Raw genomic sequence first — 15092 nt, 5'->3', positions numbered from 1 at the left:
CCATTTATTAGTCCGTTTGACAAGCGGCACAATACAAGGATTGATGACGCTGTCCTACCCTGAACGGCTCTCGGTTTGAAATAAATAGATTGTAAAGAAAACAACAGTCTCTTGAGATGGTTAGTAGATCTAAAAACATAATTATATCTGTTTAGGAAAGCAGATACAATAAGAACACCTTGCATTACCCCATGTGGTAGGTATACATGCATTGTGGTGGAGTCTAAACTAATCTGTCCCTAACTCCTGATGCACTTTGAAAGAAATCCATGCTGGGGTCGATATATACGGTTGAAAAGGCACCGAATGTTGTGCACGATTTCACCTGTTGCTCGTGTAATTAAAGAAAGACCTCATTTTGTTTTGCCTATCCTAAAGGAAACTACTTCTAATAAGGCATCAAATGTTTGTCTGTCCAATGCACTTGTGATCCAGCGGGCCTTTTCCGGTCCAAAACAACACGGCCACGAAAATAAGGACGGTCCGCTCTCCGTGCTATACTCTAGGGGTACTCCTTTATTGAACAACCTGAAATTCTAGCTATCTTTGGGGTAATGCCTTTTGTGTGGAGTCTTTGAGAGGAAGAAAGGCACAGTCTGCAGAGCAGGATTAGACAGGAGAGTTCAGTCGAAGTGCTTGGTTGCTGAACTCCTCTCGAGGGAGCAGAAAGTAGCTCGCATTGTTGTGGTTTCTTTTCCGTTGCATCAGATAAAAACCTTTTCTTTTTTTCTTTTCTGGGAGGTTCCGGGCCTGCAGCTCCTGAAGCCGTGCAGGCAGGCGGGGGTGAAAAGTCTGCAGCTGCAAGTGAAAAAACAACTCCACACTTTGTTTTTGACAAACCAGCAGCAGCAGACAGAACGAATCTGGTGTTCTGTGGCCAAACGTTTTATTGTCTAGCCACACCCAACCTCTCCCACGATGGCTTCAGAGCCACAAAGGCTCATGGGACGCTTTGACGGAGAGGCATCATGAGGTGTGCAGCCGTGTCAACACAAACACTTATCCTCTCCGTATTTCGTCCATATTAACTACATCTCTAGTCTGATATGGTCATGATAAGTTGCTGGTGGATATCTTGTTGAAGGACAGCTGACGCAAAATTCAGCCCGGATCGAAGGAGTCTTATCTGAACGCTGGAGCGGAGCAGACGTTTTATCCGACCCCACCAATGTGCTTCAACGTCGCTTCTGCTCGAGCTGGTCGCTGCTACTAAAAGAGGTTCATCCAGCATGAGAGTCCAATACATTTAGAGCTATATAAAGACAGTTATATATAGGACACAGTGATGTATACCCTGGAGGGACAGGTCTTCCCATCCCATGAGAAATGAATATACAAATGCAGCAAACGTAGGAAAAAAGAGGTAGCTAATTTATGAAAAATAAACAACACTATACTAAGAATTAAAAGCTGGTTCGCTATTGGTTGATATGAATTCACAACATTGACATATTTTGAACTAAATGTCTGCTAGCCACAAAAGAAGCTAAACATCTCGCTCATGCTACGCTTTCACCTTCATTAAGACATTAATCTTATCTGCTGGTTTATATCAAAACAAAACAAAGAACAGATCAACAGGAATTCATGTTTGAATCCTAAATATGGTGATACTAAAAAGATGAATAAGTTATGTTGTCCAGGATCCCAGTGACGACACAAATTCGGACTCGCTGAACGCTCAGAGATCTGGCTCTTGGAGGAGATCAGGCAGGTCCAAAATTCAGACTCCATGGGTAGTGTCCTTCCTCGACTGTTAGCACACATGAGCAAATAAATAAAAGTCAATTAACCTCCATTCCTCCACACGTTCCTCTTGAATTATCCGGCTGAAGATTTATGGAAACTCGCCTCTGCTTCAACGCCCGTGTGGTTTGCAGGTTCAGTAGTTACGGATGCTAAAGAAGCCCACGCTGGTCGGCGACTCCTTGACTGTGACGGTAACTAGATTAGCCGTGACATCCGTTACAAACACGTGCTCTATCAGGCTTCTCGTCGGCTTCCAGTCCTGGTTCTGGATCGCTCCTGTGCCATCCTGTCCGGCGTATGGAGAGTCCTGGTCAGAGTCGGAGCTGCTCTCGTCCTCCCCCGTGCTCATGTCGTTCATTTTGGCTTTCTTGCCGTCTTTGGAGGATGATCTTTCCTGCTGGATCTGGACCTCCGTGGGAGGTTTCTGCATGCTGCTCTTCTCCAGCCTGCCTTGCACTCTCTGAGTCTGGATTTCAGTCGCCTCCATGACCTTGTCCACTCCAGGCTGGCTCTTCCTCGCAGGTAGTCTCCCAGGTGTCGCCGGGCTCTTTGGGAGAATATACTCCTGATTTTGTGTGACGGGCGTCTTCCTCGCTGGGTTTGTTGCGTTTCTTAGGCCTGACACTGGAGTTGTGCCATTTCCAGGAGCATCTTTGCTTTGCACCAGTTTGTTCTGAAGGTTTAGAGGCTGAAGACCAGAACCTTGATTGGAGGAGGCGTTCTTAGATGGTACGGACGCCACTGCTTTAGTGTTGGGTATCCGCTGCAGTGTTGACACAGGGGCCTGGGGTTTCTTTTGTCCATTGGGGGAACTGAGCGTATGCTGAGTGGTCCCTTGAACGGGGTGTTTGGATGTATTCAAATTCAACGCTGCGACCCCTTTTGATTTACTCGCAGCTGCTTTCAAATCCAGACTTGTCCCGCTGTTTACGCTGGAGACGGACAGTTTACCCTCCGTGACATTCCTGCTCGGGGTGGATTTGTTCAGGGCGGGGGAGGCAGGTTGGACGGACCTGCCGGATCCCACAGAACTCACTGAGTTTTTAACCGCCCCTGCTTGGGTCAGAGAGCTCCTGTTCTGACCACCCACTGCATCCCGAGGCGATCCCCGATGGAAGCCCATGAAGGTGAAGCTTGCCGGGTGAACAGGCTTCTTGATCGCCCCTGGAAGATCCAAATCTTTGGAGGGCTTCAGGATCTTGCGAGCGCCCTTGCTCTGCTGAAATTCCTTCACGTCGGGGGATAGAGGTTTCTTGCTCCGTTTCTTTGGGGGCTCCTGTTTCGCCACGACAATCTGCGCCTTCTTCTGGGGGACGGGATGAAGCTCTCGCGTTCTGACGCTCGGGTTCGCCTGTTTCGCGTCATCATCGTCGTCCGATGAGGAATCGGAGGAGGAACAGGAGGACGAGGAATCAGAGGAGGAGGATGAGCCGGATGAAGAGCTGCTTGACTTTGGAGCTTCAGGCACATTTTCCTAAAATTAAGGGTAAATATGAGACACTGTGTGCGACGCCTTCAAAGAATGATCCTCTGCTTCAAGTTCTACTTACCAATATTTTCCGTGGTCGTCCTCTCGGCCTTTTCCCTTTCTTACGCATCAGAAGCTCCTTTTCTTGCTCTCTGTGAAAGTAAACATTCAAGAAAGGCTTCATGGAAGATTGAGTCCAACATTTTCCGTAAATTGTCTTATTTTTAAAGACTGTTGTGATGAAATTCAAGTTATTTGTGAGCATGAAGTAGATCAGCAATATGATAGCCAACAAATATCTTTAGAAACAGCATATAACCATCATAACTATGGATGCAAAAAGTCTATAACGGCTAAGATTGTTCGAGTCACTTGAACATAAATGACTGTGTTGCAAAGCTGATTTAGAAGTTCAAGGATAGACCACGCGATGGTGTGTTAATAACGCGATAAGGACACTCACTTCTTGTTGAATGCAGCCAACAGTCTCGGGTCCAGGATGTTTTCTTGGGGCTCCCAGCTGTTGTGTCTGAAATAAAGCGACATGAAGAGTGTCAAACACCACAGTGACAAAGACAGTTTGATCATTCGGCGATGGCTCAGTGGTTGAGTCGGTTCTGTCCCAATCGGAAGGTTGGCGATTCGATCCCTGACTGCTACAGTCTACATGTTGAAGTGTTCTTGGGCGAGACATTGAACCCCAAATTTCTCCTCTAGGCACAGCCAGCAGTGTATGAATGTAGTTCGCTCCTGACTGGAGATTGGCACGTTGCCATCAGAAGGGCTAGAAAAGAGCTCCAGTCCGTTTTACCACTCAGAAACAGGGGGCTCTTTTGTTTCAACAGCTAGTAACTCACTGAGGACAACCTGTGTTACCTGAGACAAATTCTCTCATTCACGTCGCATTCAGGTCCCATTCAGGTAAGCTTAAAACAAGGCCGGAACTAAAGTCCGTTATTCAGTAATAATGAAGAAAACAACACTTCAAACTGGGACTTGTTTGCTTTTAAGAGACAAATAGACCAAGTAGTGCTTTAAAGAGCGAGTAGTTCAGACACAATGAATTTACAACCTAATAAATTAAAACTCCTCCAGCTTATTATATAAAACAAGACAGATTTTCTTCTTGCATTTCAACCTCTGACCAACTGCTCGTGTCTGCAGATCTCCACAGTGTAATTTAACAACCACACAAACCTTTAACAAAGTCAGAATTGCTGAGTAGCTGTTGCTACTTGACAAAATAGTCAAGTCTTGACTTTTTTTTGCACTCATTTTATGCAACAGCTGTCCAACTGTGCAGAGGTGATGACACAGGCAGGTTTTGAATTTCTCTTACAAAAATGAAACGGAACAAGCTTCACTATCAATTTGCGAAGGCTAAAAATAGGATGCACGAGGGAAGAGTGGAGAATTTGGTGCATTTTTGGCGCTGTAGCAGAAACATGTGGGGACTTTTTGGGAAAGTTTTCTTTCTTTCTCTTACAGACACCGAATCAGATTCAGTTCTGAGTTCTAGTTCTTTCCAAAGCGAGCATGACTGTGGTGAAAATGCTACCTGTTCATCGCTGTACAAAATGAACACGCCAGGAAGGAAGGACTTTTTTAGGCTGTGAAAGAGCTCTAACATGTACGGGAAGACATGAAAATAAATTGGGTACTTAGTCCAAATTTTGCCGTCATTTAATGCTAACATTTACTTTTTTCTCTACATTTTCTTTTTCTGATTGTTACTTATTATTATTATATTATTTGTACAAACAGAGGGGAATAAAAACTTCCTTAACAGCAAAAACTATCTGAAAACAGACACAGTTTTAAAGTGATCTCAACTACATGTATGTTTAATGGCCTTTCTCTCCATCACTTGTTGTTGAATAGCCTATTCTGATCGGCAGTCCCCAGTGAAATAATCAACCCCCACCCTTCCCCTGCACACACACGCACACTCACTCACACGCACACACACACACACACACACACACACACACACACACACACACACACACACACACACACACACAAAGGATGTGGGTCTAACAGAAAGCCATGGAGCTGGCAGGCAACAGTGTGCATTGATGGTGGATTACAGCAACAATGTGGAGTGAACAGAAAGGGCAAGTGACAAGAAATGAAGGCAGACTGGAGCCTTAAAAGCAGCAACATAAAGGCACAGTAAAAACAGACTAACATATATTTAGAATTAGGAGTTATGTAACAATTGTAATGTTATGCAAGGACGTTATTAATCAAATATTAAATAGGAAAATTAGAGTGTTTGGTTTTTGAGTCCTACACAATAAAACTTGTCTAAAGTAGGGGATAAAATAACATAAACGTCACGATAAACTGGATAAAAAGAGAGAAAAAAACAGACAAATAAAATGAATATACCTTTTGTGTTTGGCTTTTCGCTAACTTCCCCAAATTTGCGGTGTTATGAACAAAAGAAAGCGAATGTAAAGGGATAATTTGGGAGCTAATTTCGAACAAACTACCAACAGAAACAAAATATGGTGGTATCGCTCCGCTGTTGTTGTGTTGACTCGGTAAATTGACGTAAAACTCGTAACGTCAACGCAACAGTTGAACTAAAAGCAACAAGCGACACGTTGTTGTTGTTTTCATTGTTTCGGGCAGAGCAGCACCACTTGTACTTACTTGGATGACCATCCCCTCCACTTCACCAGAAACTCCAACTTGCCCTGAAAGAAAACCAACAAAGAAGAGCGTTTATAAGAAGCCGCGACGCTAAAAACATCATCTGTAAAAGTAACACTGTTCTCACAGCTCGGACCTTTCTCAGCCGTTTGTTTAAAATGCATTCCGCATCAAAAACCTGCTCTCCCACGGCGCTCAGCTCCTCCATGTCTGCCTTCGCCCCGAATAAGAATCCTTTATCAAAAGACAAGAGGCGCGTCCAGCCAATCACAATTGCGCTCGTGTGGGACCGGATGTTCATCGCTTTGCCTTCAAAATAGAAGTCTTGTCAGCGAAAGCACTAACCGTAGTCGCTGGAAAGTTCGTTTAGCAGATTGAACAGTTGTCTAAACAAGAAAATTACTGTTTATCCATAGTTAGGCTTACGTTGTGATGTTATAAACGAAAGTCATGGTTTCGTAGATTTGTGAGTCAACTCTAATCTGCCCGATAGTTAACGTCAATCCTCGCTTATTAAAAAGTAAAGTCATAGGTATCTATGGCTATTTTTCATCCGTTTTCCAAGGCCAGATGTTAAACACTCACTGTTATATAACATAAAACGTCTCTTAGAACATTTGGATCTACAATATATATAGCATAAATTAGTGGCACTTGTGGGGGAATGAGCTATAATAAGTAAAGCAATGTCAGTTGTCGTCTTAGTTATGTAATGTAATTTAGTAATGTAAGTTTTTAATGTAGCCTTAACATTTGTAAGTTGATTAAGGTAATTGCTAAATTACATTAAATTCATGTAGGCCTAAATTATTTGATTGAAAGATTTGTTTCAAGATTCATTTTATAGTTTGTCTGAGAGGTAAATTTCTCATCCTTATTAGAATCAGAATCAGAATCAGCTTTGTTGGCCAGGTATGTACACATGCAAGGCATTGACTCCAGTTTAACTTCGTTCTCTATGTACAAGCATTAAACATTAAAAATGAAACTAAAAACTACAAGCCTGCATTAAACATTAGATATTAAACTAATATATACACGCCTACATTAAACATTAAGTCAAAAAATTTATTTAAAACAAAAAATAATGTCCAGGTGTCACTTTAGTGTGCTTAAGATAAAATGAACTTAACATTTAGAACATTTGTTAGTATAGTTATTTTTATATTTATAATACATTTAGAATATAAGACAAAAATATTCCCGTAAGTCGTCAAGAATACTTCAGTTTTGAAATTCATAACCGGAAGTTCCGTGCTGTGGTGCGGAACTTGACGCTTTTACACGACGAGGCGGGCAACTGTGAATGGGGTTGCTTAAATCTGTCCCTTGGCAGCCACCGTCTTCTGATCGAAACCCTTATTGTAAATAAAAGTGAGTTCACGGATGTGATAGAAGAGTAATAATAGAAGTAATGATAGTAGTGTTACATAAATAAAAGACACTGACATATACAGTTAAACTTTAAACCATATTTTAGACTGATAGGTGTATAACGTTTAATATTATTACACAGTGTCTTTATATGTTTTATAGTTGTTATAAAATAAAGACAATGTAATGTACATTAGAAATTAACATCAGTAGCTGATTAATGTATATATAAATTTAATTTAATCATATTTAAATGGAGTGTATGCATTTAAACATTTAATTTAGAACATAGATAGATACATATAAACCTTGTTCATTTACACACTGCAGCAGGAGTTTCAAACAAATACTGAGCAAAATCAGCAAAAACTGAGCTTTGAAAAACATCCTTGATTTTATTCTATTCTCACAATTCTGTTTATTTGCGTTCTCGATTTGTAAAGAAAGTAATAATTGCTGCAGCGGTTATGTACATCTCTTTTCTTTGGTTCCTCGTGTGCTTCACAGAGTTCATTTCCTCAAAGGCGGCCGTGTCTCAATCTGTATGAAGTGTTTTTGTGTGAAGCTCAAAATGAAGTTTGTTTTATATTTTCTTTTTCTGGGAGGTGGTCTGAACTCCCCGATCTGAAAAACAGAGAAAGAGAAAGTCATGCAGAGCGAGCTGAGAGAAAATATGATTGTTTATTAACTATAAGTAGAATGGCATGAAAACGTATCGTGCCATCATCCTGCAATGAATGATCATTTTATAAGCAAAACCTAATCACAAATAAAACGTACTCTACCTTCTGCTCTTGCGTCTGTTCTTCAGTAGGTTGTGCGACGTCACTGCTACAAAAACTACAACAAGAAATCCAGCCACTGCAGACAGCCCGATGAAGAGCTTAGACGGGTGATTTACAGGTTCACCTGAAACCAAGCAGGAAATAGATTTTAAAGCTTGGTTAGACTCATTTAACCTCTTACTAAAATTTGACCTGATATAGAATATCTTTTTATTTTTGTTTAACCACATTTGCTTTATTTTTTTAATTATTATTTGTCTGCCTCTTACCTAAACATTTAAATTCCCCCACTGTTAAAGTACTGCCCTGACTTATGCACTAAGTAGCACCAACTGACCACCTGATGGCGCTTTAACAGCTCTAATGTCTGTCTCCCTCCCTGTGCAGCCCAGACACGAGATCCCTCTGTATGTTCTGAGCTTAAAGAACAGACCAACACCATAATGAATGTATCGCACCAACAAACATTGTGTGTCAAAGCCTGTTACACACATTATTCCTTGTGTTTGCAGTGTAAAAGCTGGGTGACGTTAACACACACTGACTGGGTCCCACACACCATCCGGCTGCACAGAATGTTTACAAAAGCACCACATGTGGATTCATCCGCCGCTGAAAATAGTAACCGTCTGCTTGTTTTATTAAAAAGAACTTTTAAAAATCAAACTGTAGATTTGTGAGACACATTTAAAGATTTATCTTCTGAATTAGAAACATGTCAAGTGTTTCGATCCTTTTAATGCAAATGTTTATAATCAGAAACATATCAGATATTTATGGATGCCTGCATTCTCCTTTCAAATTAAATGAATGATTTTCACTTTCTCAGTTTAATACTAATGCCTCTATATGACCTACAAAAGCTAACTGAACCTCTATATAGTTATTTTTTACGCCCAAGTTGAATTTCGACAGCCTTTATTTAGATTTTCTCGGCAAAAATTCAGAGTTAGTAGTACTTTAAATGACATTAAACCACAGTTAAAGTAACCAGGAGGATCATTTATTATATATTTTCAGCAAAATATTTAATTTCTGTCTAAAAACCTCACCGTAAATTTGCACGTATGTGAAGCTCCTCTTATCTATTGAACTTAATTCCCCTGCCTTTGCCTTTGACCCGTTTATCTCTGGCTGTTTTTCTGTAGCTATCCAGTTAAACAAACTCTACATTCTTGTTACAAAATACTTCTTTTAATTCTCTTTCTTTTGTAGTCATGGCTCTGAAAATGTACCATGTTCCCACCAGTACTTTTATAAACATTTGTGCTGCCTGTAACTGTAACAAAACTGTATTATGGAACAAAAATGATTAACAAATCAAATGCTCTGCGCACATGTACAGGACAGAATCAGCAAAGAGTACATTTTCCACTTTGTCCACAGGGAACGCACAAATATTACACAGAGTAATCCCTAACCCTGTAAGACCAGACCCCTGGCCTCAGATCTAAAGCCCTCCTTTCTTATAACCTTTACAAACTTACCACAGCTGTCACACCTACTCCAGCTTTAACCCACAGTAGCTGTGATTCGTTATATATGTAGTCAGAAATGATGGATGAATGGCCTAGTAACGCAGGAGCAGGTGTTGAAGCGACACACTTTCTCGGCCTCGGGGAGAGACTCATTAGTCCGATACAAACTCACCCTGTTTGGGGCTTGTGACCAGCATGTGTTTGGTGGCGTTCAGGTGGCCGTCGTTGACCTCCGGCGTGATGCCCAGGATGTGACACATCAAGGGGTAGATGTTAACCGTCTCAAAGGGCCCCACCTCCAGGCTCCTGTGAAACGCCGGACCCACTGCCCTGAAGAAGGCCTTCATGTCCAGCTCCTGGTTGTCAAAGCCGTGCTCGCCCTTGTGGAACTGAACTGGAAAATACTGCAGGGACACAAAGGAAGGGATAACACAACGTGCATGACCCAGTTTGTTACATTCAATTAGATTTGTACTGTTTCATAAGCCAGTGATGTTAGACACAGGACAACAGAGTTCACATGCTGTGCTTTAGTCAGCAGAGGGAGGTATTGGCCAAGCAAAAAAAACATGCCCAGGTTGGAAAATAAAAGCCTGTCTTGTCTTTGTGACTGCTACCATCCGATGAAAATGGCTAAACAAGAATTGAATCCATCGCTCAAGTGTTTCATTTGCATATTTTAACTAAATAGACATGAATTCTTTGATATTTCTTGTTTATGAAAGAATTATCTGTTTACCTGGTTATCTTAAGCTGTTATGTAACAGTGCTTATCCTTCTCTGAGATCAAACTAAAAGGCGTTAAAGTGGCCATAAAGGGAGTGAAATAACACTCAGATAATACCGTTATGATCCTAACCTATATTCTTTAGATAACCTGTTTCATCAGTGGATCCACAGACTGATTATTTCCCTCATATTCAGCATTTCTTATTGAATTACTTTGAAATGAATGATAATTTAATGGTTCCCCGTACTGACTGACACATTCGGCGGCAAAGTTACAGCACAGTGGAGTGACTGAGCGAGCGTGCAGCCAAGAGAAAATGCTAATTCTGAATTCTGAGGCATGAATAGCTTCATGAAGCATTTGAGAGCCCTGCATGTCATCAGCCCGGCCTGGATTATCCCGAGGACATGCAAATGCACTTGATTAAAATTGTAATGTACTAAGATTAGAATTGAACTGCTCAAAAGAGTCCAGTTTCACCAGTTTCTATGAGCAAAGTACGACTGGTGCTTTTAGCATTTCTGTGGTCAAGACGTGAAGATAGTTCTTGTTTGAACTGCGCGGCGTCTGAGACTGCTCACCTGTTCTTCTATCTGTATCATTACATCAGGGCTTGTCATTTAATTCATCCAGTTTACTGTTTTATTATAATCATATAAATGACTGCTTGTTGTTAACGAGTTACCAAGCAATTACAGCAGGATGGTAGCAGCCTTCCTGGAAGTACTGTTTGCACGAGCTGCACTCTGCAGTCGGGCATGTTGATGGGGCACAAATGGCAACCTGAGGTAACTGTTTACTTTAAAGGGTAAATCAATAGGCCTTGCAGTGGGCAGAAAACTGCTGCTGCACATCTTTCTATTGTTTTAAACTTTCAGGTTTCATTTGTGGACAAACACAAGTCACTGATGCATTTTTAGGTTTGCAAAATGATTACCTGCAGCCTTTCAGGTCTCCGACGTATCCTCAAACAGAGGTTGGTATGATATCTTCTGAAAAGTTATGCATCATAATCACATTAATGTCCAACGCTTTCTCATGCACGGTCATCGAATACTGATGCTTGGTCGTCGGTTGGTTTCCTTCCTTTCTAACATGGTACTGGGTCTGTTTTAAGTTAACCTTTAGTGTCCTTTTTTAACACTTGGTAAATGTCTGTGTGGTCAGGTTGAGGCATAAAAACTACTTGGTTCATTTTAGGAGATGCATTCAGTGGTCATGGGTTGTTCTGCCTGATAAAAGGACGTTTTTCTTGCTCTTGGTGGGTTAATGTACGGTCTCTCTGTAAATATTATAACACAGAGTACAGCCAAGACTTGCTTCTTATGTAAGGTGTCATGAGATCATTTTTGTTAGGATTTGGCGCTATACAAATAAAAATTGATTGGTTGATTGACACAGGAACCGAACCCTGTTGCTGCAGATGGGTCTACATTGGAGTTATCCAAAAGGCTTGCGTCTCTCGCAAATGCTAAAGAGTTCCCCGTGTGCCTAAATGAGATTGGCTCACAATCACGGGTCATATATGACCTATAGTGCATTACTTTGTAGGCGTAAGTAAAAGCATTAAATGGGACGGGCCTCTACCAACGACCATTTCTTGAGCAAGAAAGAAACAAACAGAAACTTTGACGTTATCTGTCAACCCACCCCGTTGATGACATATCCGGGATCGGCCCATAAAACGATGGGGAGGATCCGATCATTTTTGGCGAAGTGGAGACGCTCTGGCATCTCTTCCTTCTTGTACACATGGAGGTGTGGATGGGACCCCTTCAAGGCGTTGTACACCTTCTCCAGCTTCCCCGGCTTTGGCAACAACATTCCAGATGGGCCAAAGTCTACCAGGTGAAAGGACAGGTCACGAAAAGAGAAGCCCGGGATCTTGGACAGGGTGATCTCTTTCACCAGGCCGTTGCGGTACACTGAGGTCATGCCGTGGTCTGCTGTGATCAGGATGTTCAGGTGGCTGGCAAGCCCATGTCGCTCAGCCGAGTGTCGGATGTATCCCACCGTTCGGTCCACTTGCTTCACCATCTCCCGGCGCTCCGGGGAGTCAGGGCCGTATCTGTGGCCTGTGCCGTCCGGCTCGCCAAAGTACAAGGATACAAAGTCCAGATCCTGGTCCCTGAACCAGCCCATCACTTTGTCAGCGTTCTGTCTCCAAGCGGTCTCATTCTTGTAGTTGTAAAGTATTGGCTCCACTTCCCGAACCATAGCAACCTGTCCCTGGTAACTGGAAGCTGTGCCAGGAAAGTGAAGAGAGCCAGCTTTTAGGCCCTGGAAGGGTAGGAAAAACAGACACATTAGCATCACACACATAAAATATGCAACACATTCACTCCAAACTCGGCAAATACAGCAGCTTTGTCAGGGGCCCTATACTTCAAAATACGATGCTCTACTTGTATCCCTCTGACAGTATATCAAAGCTCCTTAGTAAAGTTAGTCATGCATCAATAATAGTTCCAATTTGGTTTGGTTAAGGAACCAAAACCATTTGGTTTACTTTTAGGAAAAAGATCCTGGTTTGGGTTTAAGGAAGTTTCCATCATACATACACGTAAGTTACGTAATTAACAACTGGTTGAAAGTCCAGTGTTTGTTTCACCTATCCATTGCCCTGACCTCCACCTCAAGCTGACTCTTGTACTCACCCTACTACCTTAGCATACTTTAACAGCACAGCAAAACAATACGCAAGAGGACAGGGTCCAGAAAGAAAGGTAGAGGGGTACCTAGAGAATCATATTGTGAAGCAAATGGTCACTGTCCAAGCGGCCATATTCGACAAGTTGGGTTTGAGAACCAGCTGAAATATGATGCATGTAAATGGCATGCCAAAGGTTCATCATACAAGTAAACCAGATCATCAGCTGTGAGATTTTCATTGATTTTCTTACTTCCTCTTTTGGCAGCCTTACAGCCGCTGTTATTTGCATGCAGTTCACATCCACACACTCAAAATAATTTGCCATATAACTGCGGTGATCTGCCTCAAATTATTCAGCAGGCCTTCAGAGGTGTTTTGTCAAGAGAAATGGTTTCTCGTGCTGTAAACAGCAAAACAGTCTCTCACGGAGATAAGCTGGAAATTGTGCTGCACAGACCTGTCTCTGCGCTGTGATCCAGATAGGCAGACTGCCATTGTCCCACCACTCATTCACAAACTGAGTCTGATAGTACGGCTTCGTCTGAGTGGTGGTTGTGTTGAACCACATGTTGTGGATTACCCCGTGGTTCTCAATGTAGCGGCCTACAGAAGAGAATCGCTGTCAGTCTGCTTGCACTCATTATTCATAGCGTGACACATTCACATTAAAAATTCTATCAACTTAACGGGCTGAGTGGCATGACGCTTTTGGACAAGGTCTTATGACCAACTTCGGAGATTAGAGGAATTTAATTTCAAGGAAGTTAAATTTCTTTTAGCTGGCGCTGATGATTTGAGAGTCAAAATAAGAAAGAGGAGCACAGAATTCTTCCCTCAGTCATCCAAGCATAATTATCTTACTCAGCTATAAAAGCTGTTGGACCCTGGGACATTCAATTACAACTAATTCCTTTTTCCTGTGGCTTTTTTCAATCCTTCCCAAGTTAAACCCAGAGCTGGTTCCTATTCTGCCATGATATGCAGATCCCCTGCCAACTGGGGAGCACTGTTGTAGAAAATGAAACACTTTACCTGTCAAGAGGGTGAAGTGTGAAGGGCTGGTGATAGTGAGGTAAGGAGGTGTGACATACAGAGCTTTGACTCCGTCCCTGGCCATTTTGTCGAGGTGCGGCGTGTCCACATCGCGGTCGTAATCCCAACGGAAGCCATCGAAGGAGATCAGCAGCACCTTCTGTCGCTGTTGTTTGTTTGCCGGGGCCCCGTGGATGGCCGAGGCCCAGAGGAGGCACAGACTCGCAGTCCACAACATGGTGAAAACAGGCACTGCACAGATCTTGGACTGACTCTATCCTCCAGCTGCAGCGCTCTTTAAAAGGCGATCCACCTCTTTGCTTCTCACCTGAGGCCTTTAAAGCCAACAGCTTCTGAGCAAAGTTTCTTCAGCTAATCTTATCTGGTAGATTGGATGGACTTTCTGCGTGCAGCCCGATGATGTTTATGAGCCTATTTTACAGCTGGTTGTTGTGTTCACAGTGAATTTCAACCCCCCTGATTTGCTCTTGAGGACTGGCAGTTAAAGCAGATTAATCTCCCCGGGCATCACGGCTGTTTGTTTCCCTCTAACTCGCTTGTTGATGCTGTCTTTCTGTTTGTCTGGCCGCCCGTCTGTGCGCTGCAGTTTCCTGTATATCATTGACAATGGGGGAATGACACTTTGATGGGTTTCACCTTGAGTTGGGATGGTGCATGATTGATCTGACACCAGGAAAATGAAGAGGAAAATGAGAGTGTATATCTCTTCGTCAGCTCGCAGTGGTCTCTGGGGAAGAAGCGACCCTAATAGACATATTCATTTTAATAACCCCGGTGTGTATTTTAGCCCCGGGATATTGTTAAAAGATCTTCTAAAATCTACATTGATTTCTTTAGCAGCTGCCATGAAGGTGGACAAACTATTCAAACTGCAGCCTCCTCACTGTTTCAGATCATACTCAGCTCATCCACTCATTATATATCACTTGCATTGTGATGTAATCTTATCAACGTCCATCAAATTGCCAGACAAGGTAACTCTTCAAATTGGTTCTTTATTGTGTGTGTCCTTGGCAGAGGTTCAAGGGAATCGTCCAATCTTTATGGAGATAAGGGATAACATTCATCAGCTTTCATTTACCTCATTCATATTCATTAGCTTCCTCATATTAACTCTATCCGCTCGTCGTCCAATGTCAGC

The 15092-nt window shown here is 42.4% G+C and overlaps 2 protein-coding genes across 2 annotated transcripts; both read right to left on the bottom strand.

Moving 5' to 3' along the window:
- Positions 1-6089, bottom strand: cbx2 (chromobox homolog 2 (Drosophila Pc class)). Its single transcript, XM_069676053.1, has 5 exons — positions 6015-6089; positions 5879-5922; positions 3681-3746; positions 3300-3369; positions 1-3223 (listed from the first exon to the last, which is right to left on the bottom strand). The coding sequence occupies exons 1-5, from the start codon at positions 6084-6086 to the stop codon at positions 1883-1885; spliced, it is 1593 nt and encodes a 530-aa protein (XP_069532154.1). The 5' UTR covers positions 6087-6089; the 3' UTR covers positions 1-1882.
- A 1729-nt stretch (positions 6090-7818) lies between these two features.
- LOC138604404 (ectonucleotide pyrophosphatase/phosphodiesterase family member 7-like) lies at positions 7819-14168 on the bottom strand. Its single transcript, XM_069676329.1, has 6 exons — positions 13931-14168; positions 13356-13501; positions 11896-12525; positions 9688-9919; positions 8038-8161; positions 7819-7876 (listed from the first exon to the last, which is right to left on the bottom strand). Exons 1-6 carry the CDS (start codon positions 14166-14168, stop codon positions 7819-7821), a joined length of 1428 nt encoding a protein of 475 aa, XP_069532430.1.
- Between the last annotated feature and the right edge of the window lie 924 nt (positions 14169-15092).

Source organism: Semicossyphus pulcher, unplaced genomic scaffold (genome assembly GCF_022749685.1).
Source record: "Semicossyphus pulcher isolate SPU_LCO1_2020_fin unplaced genomic scaffold, fSemPul1.0.p SCAF_25, whole genome shotgun sequence".
In the NCBI taxonomy this organism is placed as follows: domain Eukaryota; kingdom Metazoa; phylum Chordata; class Actinopteri; order Labriformes; family Labridae; genus Semicossyphus; species Semicossyphus pulcher.
Note: the sequence above shows the minus strand (reverse complement) of the source record. Positions and strands in the feature narration are given on the sequence as shown.

Excerpts from the sequence above, each read along its gene's own strand:
- cbx2 (XM_069676053.1), bottom strand. The coding sequence starts at position 6,086 with ATGGAGGAGCTGAGCGCCGTGGGAGAGCAGGTTTTTGATGCGGAATGC. Across the intron at positions 3,747-5,878 it reads TGGAGGGGATGGTCATCCAA|ACACAACAGCTGGGAGCCCC; the intron begins GTAAGTACAAGT and ends GCTTTATTTCAG. Across the intron at positions 3,224-3,299 it reads GACGACCACGGAAAATATTG|GAAAATGTGCCTGAAGCTCC; the intron begins GTAAGTAGAACT and ends CCTTAATTTTAG.
- LOC138604404 (XM_069676329.1), bottom strand. The coding sequence starts at position 14,168 with ATGTTGTGGACTGCGAGTCTGTGCCTCCTCTGGGCCTCGGCCATCCAC. Across the intron at positions 9,920-11,895 it reads CCGGATATGTCATCAACGGG|TATTTTCCAGTTCAGTTCCA; the intron begins GTGGGTTGACAG and ends GTGTCCCTGCAG. Across the intron at positions 7,877-8,037 it reads AACAGACGCAAGAGCAGAAG|ATCGGGGAGTTCAGACCACC; the intron begins GTAGAGTACGTT and ends TCTGTTTTTCAG.